The sequence below is a fragment of the Gossypium arboreum genome, chromosome 2 (assembly GCF_025698485.1).
Source record: "Gossypium arboreum isolate Shixiya-1 chromosome 2, ASM2569848v2, whole genome shotgun sequence".
In the NCBI taxonomy this organism is placed as follows: Eukaryota; Viridiplantae; Streptophyta; class Magnoliopsida; order Malvales; family Malvaceae; genus Gossypium; species Gossypium arboreum.
The window spans coordinates 100,622,435-100,635,940 of record NC_069071.1 but is presented as its reverse complement, the minus strand read 5'-3'; the positions used below and the strand labels follow the sequence as shown (position 1 = coordinate 100,635,940).

The 13,506-nt window shown below is 30.8% G+C and overlaps 1 protein-coding gene across 1 annotated transcript; it reads right to left on the bottom strand.

Annotated features, from left to right (window-relative positions):
• Window positions 1-9,881: 9,881 nt before the first annotated feature.
• On the bottom strand, window positions 9,882-10,442 carry LOC108466414 (dirigent protein 4-like). The gene has a single exon (XM_017766736.1). The coding sequence runs from the start codon at window positions 10,440-10,442 to the stop codon at window positions 9,882-9,884; it is 561 nt and encodes a 186-aa protein (XP_017622225.1).
• Window positions 10,443-13,506: the final 3,064 nt, after the last annotated feature.

Sequence of the window (13,506 nt, the reverse complement as noted above, 5' to 3'; positions counted from 1 at the left end):
AAAATTTCTAAAGTTCTCGGTTTAGTCTCGAATCACTGCCAATACACGTTTTCGGCCTCGTAGGCTTGTTATAGGGACATTGTGATTGAATGTGAATGGTTTTAATTTGGGTGCAAATTTATAACTCGAAATTGTATGTATGTTCGTGTGATAAGTCCAGTAATACCTCATACCCTTTTCCAGTGTTGAATACGGGTAAGGGGTGTTGCAAATTTAAATAAAATAAAAAGTATAGACCATAGCTCATCTATCATACTTATCGAAAACTAGTTAGATTTGCCGAAAATGTGATTTCACCACTCAAATTTAGTTTCTAAACATTAATTTTGATTCAAACATCCTAAATATCATCTAATTACATATTTAAACATTCAATTTAGGCCAATTACATAGATCTCATTTTTCCGAAAAAATAAAGCTAAACATGTTTATTAAAAAAAGGGGGCAATGTCCAAATCATTTGAATTCCTTGAAGATCTTTAAATTTGACTTTAAAAACCTTTTTAATAGGACCAAAATAAGTTGAAAATAGCTTTGAAACTACAACTTACCTTAGTAAAATGAGATCCACCATTTTCAACCTTAAAATCAACTTAAAATCAAATAATATATTGAGATCTTGATTTAATCGATTAAAACTCAATTTGAAAAGCTAACACACTTAATTTGATCATGAAAAGTCAGAATATTACCTCAATTTTGCAAAATCGACGACTAATAAGCTAATTCGAGTATTGAATGTGTGAAGAACTTTAGAGAAATTTAGGTTGAAAACATGCGTAATCTTCAACATTGAAGAGAGATTTTGTGTTTGGAGAGATTGAAAATCAAAGAGGGTGAACTAATTTCGAGAGAAAACTTTGATGTGGTATTTGGAAAAACTTTGAAAAGGATAATGAATGAGAGGGAAGAAGAAAACGTGGGGTTGTTAGGGTTGTTACATAGGCAACCATTTTTTCAAAATTTTCTATTCAACCACCTCCAGTTTTTTCCCTGTAACAGCCCTTTTTTTTTTTAAATCGGAATAGTGGTTTCGAGACCACAGATCCGAGTCCAGAAAGAAAAATCATTTTAATACTATTTTATGATCTATAGTACGATAATAATATTGTGTGAAAATTTCGTAAAGAAATTTTATGGATTACATGTTTAATTTAATAAAGGACCAAATTGTACAAAGTGTAAAAGTTGAGTTCTAATAGCTAAAGGGATTAAATAGCTATAGAACTTTAAATTGGAGGTCCTTCTATGGTAATTAGACCATTAAAAGTGCTTAGTTGTTAAGGATGATGATTCATCCATGGAAAATGAAATAAAGAAAAGGATGAAATTGGAAAAATGAAAAATAAAAGGTGATAAATTAATTTAAACAACAAAATATCATTATTTTTATGTCATCTTCTTCCCCAAAATACATGGAAACCTTAGGAAAGAGTAAGCAAGCTTTCTTGGCCAAATTTGGTAAGTATTCAAGTCCCGTTTTTAGTAATTTTTATATTTTTGAGATTGGGACAACTTAATCTAGCTATTTTGGGGACTAGTTTGTAAAGTTATCAAAGTATGAAAATTTTTCCATGGATGAATATGCTAAAATTTTGAAAATTATGGTATAATATGAAAGGTTGTTGATAGATAAACAACTTTTACAAAGTGAATTTTGATGAAAACATGATTTAGAGACTAAATTGAAAAGTTGTAAAATTCATGGAAAAATTTTGAATTTTATGAAATACATGTACTGTAAATGTTACATGTAAAAATCAGCTAGGCTTGGAACAAAGATTAAATTGCATGAATTTTATTTTCCGAGCTTAGGGACAAAATCGTCATTAATTAAAAGTTTAAGGGCAAAATGGTTATTTTGCCTAAGATGTGAATTGGATTGAATTGAGTTTAAATTGTATTAAATTGATGTTAAATTTACTCGTATAGATCCAGATAGACCAATTTTCGAGTTAGAACGAGGAAAAGAGAAAAATGTCGGATTAGTAAATTTTACGTACATGAACATTTGTTGAGATAAGTTCGTATAACTAAATTGTGTATATTTATATGCTCGAGTTAAATGTTGTGTGTATGTGAATTGTATAAATATTATATATATATATATATATATATATATATATATATATATATGACATAGAAGACATATCCGACAAAGCCCAATAAATGATAATGCCTGAAATAAATGATAATGCCCGATAAATGATAAATGATAAAGATGTTACTTTTATGCTTGAAATGTATGTGGAATGTGTTTATTTGAAATATATGAATATTATAAATGTATGGAATAATCACATGCCTGATAATGCCTGAAAAATGTTAAATCCTATTTGAATTAGTGAAAGTCAATGGATACGTGATTTCCCGTAATGAATATAATTCTGCATATGTTGCGGATGGGATTTAACTCGAACGAGTAATCCTGATATAGCCCTCTCGAGCATCGGGTTATATAGTTCCTACGAGCATCCTGATCAGTAGTGATTTAGCATGTGTTGCGCACTACCGCAGCTCTTTGTAAGCGTCCTGTTATGCGATCGGCTGTGATCCTGCATACTTTGCAGACATAAACGCAACTCTTTGTGAGCGTTCTGATATGGCTCGCTTGAACTCTCTGTTACCTTATCTGGTGCTTCCTGATAGTATCTCTTCAGAGATATCTAATAACCTCAATGAGCTTCCTGAGTAAAACTCTTATGAGTTTCCTGATTAGCTCGGATAAATGTCCTGTTACATGGCTCATCTGAGCATCGTGATATGTGGCTCGAGAGTGTGCTCCCTGATTATGTGCCCTAACGGGTACCCCTAAATTTGAATTGATAGATCCTAATTTGTACACCTCGAGTGTACTACCTGTGTATCCATCGATATTTCAAATAAATTCAACAGGTAAAAATCCTGACATGAGAAAATATGAATAAGAAATGAGTTATTACACGCATCTGCCTGAAATATATGAAAATGATGATCCATGATAATTGATATATGGAAATATAAGATGATGATATTTGTACATGGAATTTACTAGATGAATATGTTCATCCTTGATTATAGATTTGTATACCTTGAGTGTACTAATCGTGTGACACTGATATTTTGAATGATATGAGTAAAGTTCTGATATGAAATAATCTGAACTCGAGATGAATTATTATGAAAATATACGTGTACTATAAAGATATAATTTATACATGTTAAATAAATATGTAATATAGAAAGCATATGTGCCTAGAAATCTGGTTGTTGTGGAGCCCATATATGTTTTTTGATGATATTATGGAATGTATGATTAACAAGGGCAATGATGATATTTGTAGGGCTTGAGATCAAATTGATTGAATGTGCCTTACATGTTTATCTTGAAATAGAATGAATGGTAAGTTAAGTACCATGTTATACGAACTTACTAAGCATTATATGCTTACTTTGTTTTATTTCCATATTTTATAGTAGATCGGAAGCTCGTTGGATTGAAAGCTTCGCGGAGATCACTCACACTATCCATCGACCCATTTTGGTACATATGGTTAATCAATTATGGTTATAATGGCATGTATAGGTTAATTGGCCATATTGACATGTAAATGTAAATGGTTGATTATAATCTAGCCATTGAAATGGCTAGTAAAGATTTGTTTTTGTAAAATTATAAGGTTATACCATGATGAATATCCATGTGTTTAGTGTGGTTCATTAAATTATGTTAACATGTATGTTCACAAAAGTGAAAGATTATAAACATGAATGCATGTAATGATGTACCATGTTAGATGTTAGAATTAACTTGGTTATGGTGCTTGAATTGGTTGGTATATGAATGAAAGTTTTGGTGTAGGTCATTGGCAAAGTTTGGGTGAGAAATAAAGCAAGAAAATGGCTTTATTTAATCCACACGGGTAGACACACGGGCGTGTTTCTTGACTGTGTGTGACACACGGCCTGACACATAGGCGTGTGGTTTGGCCATGTGTCCCTTGCATCCTAAAATTTAAAAATAGAATGCTTAGAATTTAGCACATGGGGAAAGACATGGGCGTGTGTCTCAGCTGTGTGTGCTACAATGCCTAGAACACGGGCGTGTGTCTTGGCCGTGTGAAACCTGCACCTTAATGTTTTGCAAGTTAGAGAGTTACACAAGTTGGGGACATAGTCGTGTGACCTATTTCATACACCACACAGCCTAGGACATGGGTGTTTCACTTGGCTGTGTAAGCCACACGACCTATTCACACTGGCATGTGACCTCTGTATATGAGAGAAATTGTGAAATTTTACGAAAAATTTCTTAAGTTCCTAATTTAGTCTTGACTTTATTCCAACGTTTGTAATGGACATCGAGGGTCCATTCAAGGGACAATATGACTAGTTTTGGAAATGAACAGTATTTAACATGAATTATCTATAATTATACTGTAAACTTTGGTAATACTCTGTAACCTGTTAAAAATGATCTGAGTTAGGGTGTTACACTCCCTTTTCCAAATCGGTCCTTATTTTTCAATTAAAGCCATTTTCAAAATTATTTTCAAATCCAATCTCGTTTTTAAAATTCTTTTTAACTAAATTAGTTCTTGAACACTTAATTTTAGTTTCTTTACCTAAAATTATTAATTCTATTTATTTTAATATATTATTTAATTAATTCCTAATTATTTTAATTATCTATCCCAATTATGATTTCAAATTTACTAACCACCGATTTACTATCCTAATTCTACTAGCCCGATTTTTGGGATGTGCAAAACAATGATCCGTCTATCTTAAAACACAAGTTTGAATTTGGTTCAGGATTTATTGTTATAAATATCCCAAACCAACTAAGTTTTCTAAATTTTAATTTTTCACTGTGGAAAAAAACGGTTATCGAATCAGATTTTTTCCAGCACTTTCCTTAGCAACTGTACATATCTTTCAAATAGACCATATAAAAGATTAGAAGATTTTCGATGTTATTATCTTGACCGAGACATTTGATAGAATTGAAGTAACTTTTAATTTCAAAGATCAAAATCCTCATGCTTGATTTTTTTTTCATTTTTTTCAAATGAGATGATCACGTTTGATCTTTTATTGTTTTAATATAATGCTATTTTATAAATAGTTTTATCTTTTAAGTGTATTTTTTAAAATTATGTAACAAATCTTTAATCGTTAATCTAAATATTTTAAGATTTAAAATTAAATATATATTTGTATATAAATAATTTATTTTTAAACATCGAGTAATAACCTAAAATAAAATTGTGTGCCTATATGTTACAATTTACCAATACAATGATTTTATTTCTTTTCAAAGAAATATTATGAAAATTAATTTCAATGAAATTTGAGAGAAAAACTGAAAAAGCACAAAAAAAGAAGAGAAATGAATGAAATTTGAGAATTAACTACTGATAAATTTAGCCATGGCCACAACCTTTGCCCCACTACTTTTGTTCCAAATACCTCTTTGAGAGTGGTAACAGCTCTTATGTGCAAGGCCTTAGTCCATGATTATTTTTATAAAAATATTTTGAGACATTAACCTATTTATATAATCATATATGAAACAAATTATTTGATATATCTTATAAACATCCTAGTATCTTTTAAGAGTGTAATATAAAATGATTTTTGCTTTTTCATTGAGTTTTAATTTAAAAAATTTCATTAATCACCAATATTATAAAGTATAATCTTTATTGAATTTCGGTAAGGATAGCACACTTTAAAATCCTTTTGAGCTCTTGTGCATCAACTTCAAAAAGAAAAAAGCATCAAAAGCTTTTTGAGTTACCACTCCAAAGCTTTTCTTCCTTTGGTTTGATAGCCTTTACACATGAAACATTAGTAGGAGGTTCCCAACTTGTGATGACCAGACACTAAGATTTCATATTCATGGGGTATGGTTACTAAATCACCTTTCATCTCGTACAAAATCAACAACAGGATCATCATTTAGTGTACTAAGTTTTATGTCTAATATTGTGGAGTATGCTTTGAATTTTTGTCAAATTTGGAGACAAATAGAGAGTGACGTCGCAACGAGGAGGAGCTCCTCGTCCCAACAAGCTGCTAACATCATAATGAGAAGAAGACCATCGTCCTGATGACGCGAAACCACCTCGTCCCGACGATGCAAACTCCATGTCATGATGTGGTGACATGTCATGCAATTTCTCGATTTTCTTCCATCTTCTGTACTCTTTGTCTTTTCTGTTATAGTGAAATTATATTTTCTCGTAGTTTTTTATCCTATTCGAAAGGTTTTTCCATGCAAAATATTTGTGTTCGATCTTTTCAATTTCCTCATTACTTTACTTGTTCCTGGCTTAATCGGGTTCATCCCTAAGAAACTGGTATTAGAGCTTGGTCAATTTTTGCATTCAACCTATTCGTAGATGACATCAACAAGGTTTGACATTGAGAAGTTTGATGGCATCACAAATTTCAATCTATGGCAATTTCAAATGACAACAATTCTGAATTAAGGTGATCTTGAGAAGGTATTTACAAAGAAAAAGCCTGCAAAGATGTAAAAATCAGAATGATGTAGATTAGATAAAAAGGCTCCATCCTTAATTCAATTGTGCCACATGAATAATCTATTGCAAGAGGTGTTGATGGAGAAAATGGCATACACCTTGTAGAAAAGGTTAGAAAACCTCTACGCAACAAAGTCTCTAGCTAATCGATTAGTGATGAAACAACGGTTGTACATATTCCGCATGAAAGAAGGTGATTACCTTATATCACATTAGTCAACTTATTACTTTTTTGAATGATTTAAAGAATGTTGAGGTTTAGATTGATAATGAAGATTAGAAAATTCTATTATTGTGCTCTTTACCCTTTTCATAAAGATTTTCATAGGAACCCTAATTTATGGCAGAGATAATCTTTTATTCGAGGATGTGAAGTGTCATCTATTAAGCAAAGGAAAACTCGACAATTAGTTTGGTTCGGATAGCAAGTCAGAAAGGCAAGCATCGATATTAGTAGCATCAAGGAAGTGAGACAAGTTATGTCGCTATTGTAAAACGTTAGGTCACGTCAAGACAAATTGTTACAAACTACAAGATAAAAGGGCTACTGAGAGCAACAAGGAAGATTTAGCTAGTGCTAATTTGGCCAATGACAAGGGTGATGGTTTTTTGTTGGCATTAACAAGTGAAAACTCTGAGCTTACGTCTGACTTGATCTTGGATTCATAGTGTTCTTTCCACTTGTGTCCCAACAATGACTGGTTCTTCACATACAGTTCAGTTGAAGGTGGAGTTGTGCGTATGGGGAATAGTTCATCCAGTAAGGTAATCGATATTGGTACCATTCAAATCAAGATTCACGATAGGACAATTACGACATTGTCAGATATCTGGCATGTGCTTGACTTAAAGAAAAATTTCATCTCCTTGGGAAATTTGGACTCGAAGGGTTGTAGAATTAACAGAGACTCAAGTGACATTAAAGTATCTCTTGGGGCTCTCATTTTGATGAAGGTAAAAAGATTGGCAGTCTTTATGTTCTGGAGGGATCAACAGTGACTGGTGAAATTGGACATCCCTCGTCCATTTTAAAGAGTCAAAGTCGACTCATTTAAAGTGGATTTAACTTGGTTGTAACACCCCGAACCCGTTTCTGTCTCCAGATTAGCGTTACAGAGCAATACCAACCAATCAGAATAACATTAGCATCATAACATTAAATAAATTAATCTAAATCAGACACCTATCAAACATATGCATTTGATCCCTAAATCGAGCCTTCGAGGCCCTAAAAATAGTTTAGAAGCATGTCAAGACTAATATCCAAAGTAATTAAGCTCAGTGAGTGCTCAAAGATTGCCACAAGTAATCATAATACCCAAAGTAAGAAGAAAGCATACTATCACAATTAATCATGGTAAGAAATCAAGCATAATTCAAGCATTCACATTGGTATGTGCACAATGTGATTATGAAACATATATACAAAATATATTACATTGGATAATCAAATTTCCAAATTCGACGAATATAATATGTAGCATAAAGCTATCACCCACCGAACAGAAACAAACATAGCCTCCAAACACAACCAATTTGCGTTCAAAACACAACCAAACATACCCTCCAATACAACCAAATATACCCTCCAAACACAACCAAATATAGCCTCCCAATACAACGAAATATATCATCCAAACACAACCAAATAGAGCCTCCCAACACACCAAATATACAATCAAATATATCCTCCAAACACAACCACTTAAACATGTATTCTTAGTGTTTTATGCACACTTTCATATATCACACAACTTATGTTCCCATCACATATTCAAGTCTCATATCATATTCAATCATAAAAATATTATAAACACCTCAAACATATTTAAATCATATTTAAATTAGATAAAAAATGTAGACCACAACTTATTTATCATACTTACTTAAAACTAACTAGTTTTGCCGAAAATGTGATTTCACCACTCAAATCTAGTTTCTAAACCTTAATTTTGATTCCAAACATCCTAATTATAATCTAATTACATTTTAAACATTCAATTTAGGCTAATTACACAGATCTTATTTTTCGAAAAAATCAAGCTAAACATGTTCATTAAAAAGGGGAAAACATCCAAATCCTTAAATTCCTTAAAGATCTTTAAAATTGACTTTAAAAACCTTTTAATAGGATCAAAATATATCTTTGAAATAGCAACTTACGTTAATAAAATGAGATCCACCAGTTTCAAGCTTAAAATAAACTTAAAATCAAATGATTTATTGAGATCTTGATTTAATCGATTAAAACTCAATTTGAAAAGCTATCACACTTATTTTGAACATGAAAAGTCAGAATGTTACCTTAATTTTGCAAAATCAACGGCTATGAAGCTAATTCGAGTTTTGAACATGTGAAGAACTTTAGAGAAATTTAGGTTGAAAACATGAGTATCCTTCAAAATTGAAGAGAGATTTTGTGTTTGGAGACCTTGAATATCAAATAAGATGAACTAATTTAAGGAGAAAAGCTTTGACTTGGTATTTGGAAAAAATTTGAAAAGGATGATGAATGGGAAGGAAGAATAAGATATGGCTGTTGTTAAATAGGCAACCATTTTTTAAAGAATAAAAAAATGAATGAAACGGTAAGTAAGTTAATGGAAATGTTCATGACTTTATGAAAAGGTTGTTGCATATGTAATGTATCTTATGAAATCTACTTATGATATAAATGAGCTTATATGTGATGTTGATGAACCTATTAACATGTGAGCTTGATGATGCTTGAATAAGCTTATACTAAGCTCATGACAATTGTAATGGTTTATGCATAATCTATGAATTGTGTTATTGAGGTGGTAAGTTATGTTTAAGTTTATATGAGTTTACTAAGCACTCGTTGCTTACGTAGTTATTTTCTTTTGTTTTATAAATTATTAGAAGCTCAATCGGTTAGAAGCTTAGTCGGTTGGAAGCTCAACCGGTTTGAATATAACTATAAATATTATATATAATTCATATACATATAGTACAAAATATCAAATTTATTTGAATCTGTCTAAGCTCGTGTAATCAAAATCCATCCAAATTCGAGTCTAAAAAAAACCAAATTTGAAAGGCTCAAAAAAATCCAAGCTTTAGAAAATCCAAACCCAATCTTATTCATGCATGAAATTATCTGAATCTAAAGACAATTCAACCCATTCGGAACTTTAGAAAAAAAATTAAACTTATTGCTTGTATAATCAAAGTCGACCCAAATTCTGAGTTTTAGAAAAATTGAATTTGAAAAGGTTCGAGAAAATCTGAAATTTAGAAAATCTAAATCCAATCTTGTTCATAACTGAAATTATCTAAATCTAAAGAGAATCCTACCCAATCCGGTGGAGACTCGCACATTTACCACCTCTAATAGTGAATAACAGTCACATAAAGCTCAGAAATGATATTGGTGTCATTTTGAATGTAATCCTGAAGTTGTGCATACCCTTTCGCCATCCTAAAATTTCCTCTTCCTCCAACTACCGAAAGCTCACGTACAATCGCCGTTGTCGGATTCCTTGAAAACATGCTGATAGAGCTGCCGTTGAATTTACCCGTGATGAATCCAAAATCCCAGTACCACAGTAGATTTGTTGTACTTGTTTCCGCTATGAGGACTCCAAGCCCCTGAGCATTTCCGATGACCTCTGAGTTACTCTCAGGACCAATCTTTAACATATCATCAAGGGCTAAAACGGTGCTAAATGGCACTGATGAATTGTTATCGTTGTTTGTGATGTTAGCCTGAGCTATCATGGCCACCGTAGGGTTGCTGCTGCTTACAGTCTCGTGCAAAAAGAAATGGAGACTGGTGACTTTGGCCTCCTCGGAATCATATGGCAAGCTTCGTGAATGATACTTGCTCTGCACTGATATGCTGAAGAGATAGAGGATTAGAATCCAAGTCAATATCAATGTTCTTCTCATTGTATCTGCTCTGCTAATTGTATGGCTTATTGTTGGCGAAAATGGCGATAATACGAATAGAATTACTTAATATATTGTTTTTAGAAAAATAAAAAACTTTTACTGAGAAAACTAGATATGAAATAATTTGTGCTTTGTGACTGTAGTGTGAAGAGGGAATAAGATGAGCTAAGGATAATTGTTATGACAACTTTTGAGCTTTGGCCAAAATAAGTAGGAAACTTACCTGTCATCTTATCAAAGTTTTCAAATTCCATTGAAAGATCCAATAAAAAAACAGAAAATCATAATTTATGATGGTGGCCTTTTTTAGTCATGTCGGATTGCAGCCCAATAACGTTATTGTTGATGATGGTGGTGGTCAAAACTTCCTACCTTCAACAACTGAGAATTTAGAGCAATCCAATCAACCCCTCTTTTATCTCCCAGCGCCTAGAAATATTTAGACTGGTTGGTGTTTGATCATTTTGTCTTCTCGAAAATGGCATTAAACTTTAAACATTATCTTATGTGAAAATCTTTTATTTAATCTTGTTGAGGAGCAAATCATATAAAAGATGATGGTTCATAGTTCATAGGGTGGTGAGATTTCTAGACATGAGCAAGAAGGGCCTTGGCCCTAAAAGATTTAAAAAGTTGTCATTAATCCTTTTAAAATTTATTAAAATTGTACTTAAAAGCTCTCAAAATTTTTAAATATTCTAATTAAATCTTACAGAAATTTTGAAATTTTTGTTAAACCTTTAAAATTTCCATAAATCTCATTAATTTTCTCAATATTTTTAAAAAATTAAGTATATTACAAAAGTAATAAGAAACCGATGTATTTCAGAATCCAAACTTCAAAGTCGAAACAAAAACACATGCAAGGACAAAAAATGAAAACACAACTTAAAAATTAAACACAATTTCCAATAATTTGATGAAAACAATAAGACGTAAAAGCAAAGTAAAAGTCAATATTCAAAATGAAACAAAATTTAAATAATTGGAATATATATATATATATATATGCACATTTTAATTTCCATCATTCTATAAAATTAAAAGTTTTTTGAGATAAGAAAATTGACCTTGAAATCATATTTCTCTCTCCTCCAGTAATCTAAAACTTTCTTCTTTATCTATGCAACCCAAAACCACGTGGTATTTAATGTTGGCACACCTACTCCCACTACTACTTTAGATTTTTGTCAAAAAGGAGGAGATAGAGGAAGCTGCTATCAGGTTGATTCTTGTTTCAAAGTGATTGTTTTTGTTGTAGAGGTATAGTAAAAAATGTCAAAGGTCGAGATTGTTAATATATATAATGGTTTTTAGCTATAAGTTGCACCTATATGACAAATCACAATTTGATTATGCATTAGTGTTATTGTTGGAAATTTTTAATTCGGTATATCCTTATAGTTATCTTATAAGCAACAAACACCTAAAATATATGTGTTATCTACGTACTTAATGTAACACATTGCTTTAAGATAGAAGAGTTCGGTTTCAAATATGATTCTTGAAGAGTTTTTATGATTATCTCATAGTGTAACTTGATAGCAACCTTAGGAAGAGTTTTAATCCAAGCATAAGATTTAAAATTGAAGATAAAACTTTAAAAATAATTTATTTAAAAATGCCTGGATATGAAATTTCAAGAAAATTTTTTTCAAATTAAATGAATTTTATCTCATTTTACATGGAGATGATTTTGAGATTATTTGAAGCCTGTATGTATGGATGATTCGTGGGATAAAATTGGATGTACTTAGATTTTTTTTATTTTAAATAAAACGCAGGGACTAATTATATGTTCATGGTAAAGAACTTTTATTTAAGGGATTTTATTGTTTATTCATCTTTGAATGAATAGTTAAGAGCCTTTACAAGGAGAGGTTGTTTAGAGAAAGTTCATACTGAATGTATTAAGGTGAGTCTGTAATTATTCCAGGGTTAAGGTATATTGGACTTGAATTGCTTTTACCATGAGTTTAACAATGGATTTCCTTAGGCAAGGTTTCACACAAGTTGATGGTGCACTGAATTGCATTACCAATCTATATGTGTTTGTTTTAGTGTTTTATACTTTGTTCGTGTTGTTATGCTAATACTTATATCAAAACTTATTGTCACACAACGCATTACAACTCATACCATAACCTAAATAGACAAATATTTATTAGGATTTTACTTTACATTAAAAGAGTTAATTTTTTCTTCGTTTTAAAAAAAAAGTTAAATATATTTAATATATAAGAAAAATAGGTGGACAACTTAACATTTCATAACGCCAGTTAATAGATGGGTAATCATAATGTAATAACCTCTCGTAATGTAGGTGTCATAATGTAATTTTGATAGTTGGAATGTAAAAATATAATTTTAATTCAATAATCATTTGTAAATTTACCTAATAATTTATTATATTTTAATTCAATAATTATTAATTTTCTAATAAATTCAAATCAATTAAACAAATTGCTTATGTTTGATTTAATTTTATTTTAAATTTAAAAATTTAACGTTATTAACTTTAATTATCAATTTGAATAAAAATAAACGGAAATAAGTAGAATAAAATTTAAAAATCTGGCCCAAAACCAACTGATAGGTAAAATGTGATGATTGAATGGTACAGTGTGTAACTAATACTTTAATGATTCAATTATAGATATCAGAAATTAAGCGTTATAAGCATGAAATGTTAATTATAGAAGAATATTTTTATATTATTTTCTTAGGATAAAAATACTATTATCATGCCTGTGAAAAAAACTCACCAAGCAGCCAAGTATTCATACGTTCCTTAAAAGATAAGAAAAATAAAAAACACGCATTTTGTTATTATCAATGTTGCCTATATATCGATAATGTACAAAGTTGAAACCAAATAGTCTTCCAAAACGTGAATGAAGTTTTTGTGAATGCTCCAGAAGGTTGAAAAATTGCATAAATCAAAGTAGAATAAAAAATTATCGAACCAAAACCTATAGATATTGCGTAAGATGATGGCTTTCACTATATAATTTATGAATAGAGTAATTTATAATTCTTAAAAATAAAATTATATGAATTA

What these genes read in the sequence shown, in the direction of transcription:
- LOC108466414 (XM_017766736.1), bottom strand. Translation starts at nt 10,442, where the DNA reads ATGAGAAGAACATTGATATTGACTTGGATTCTAATCCTCTATCTCTTC.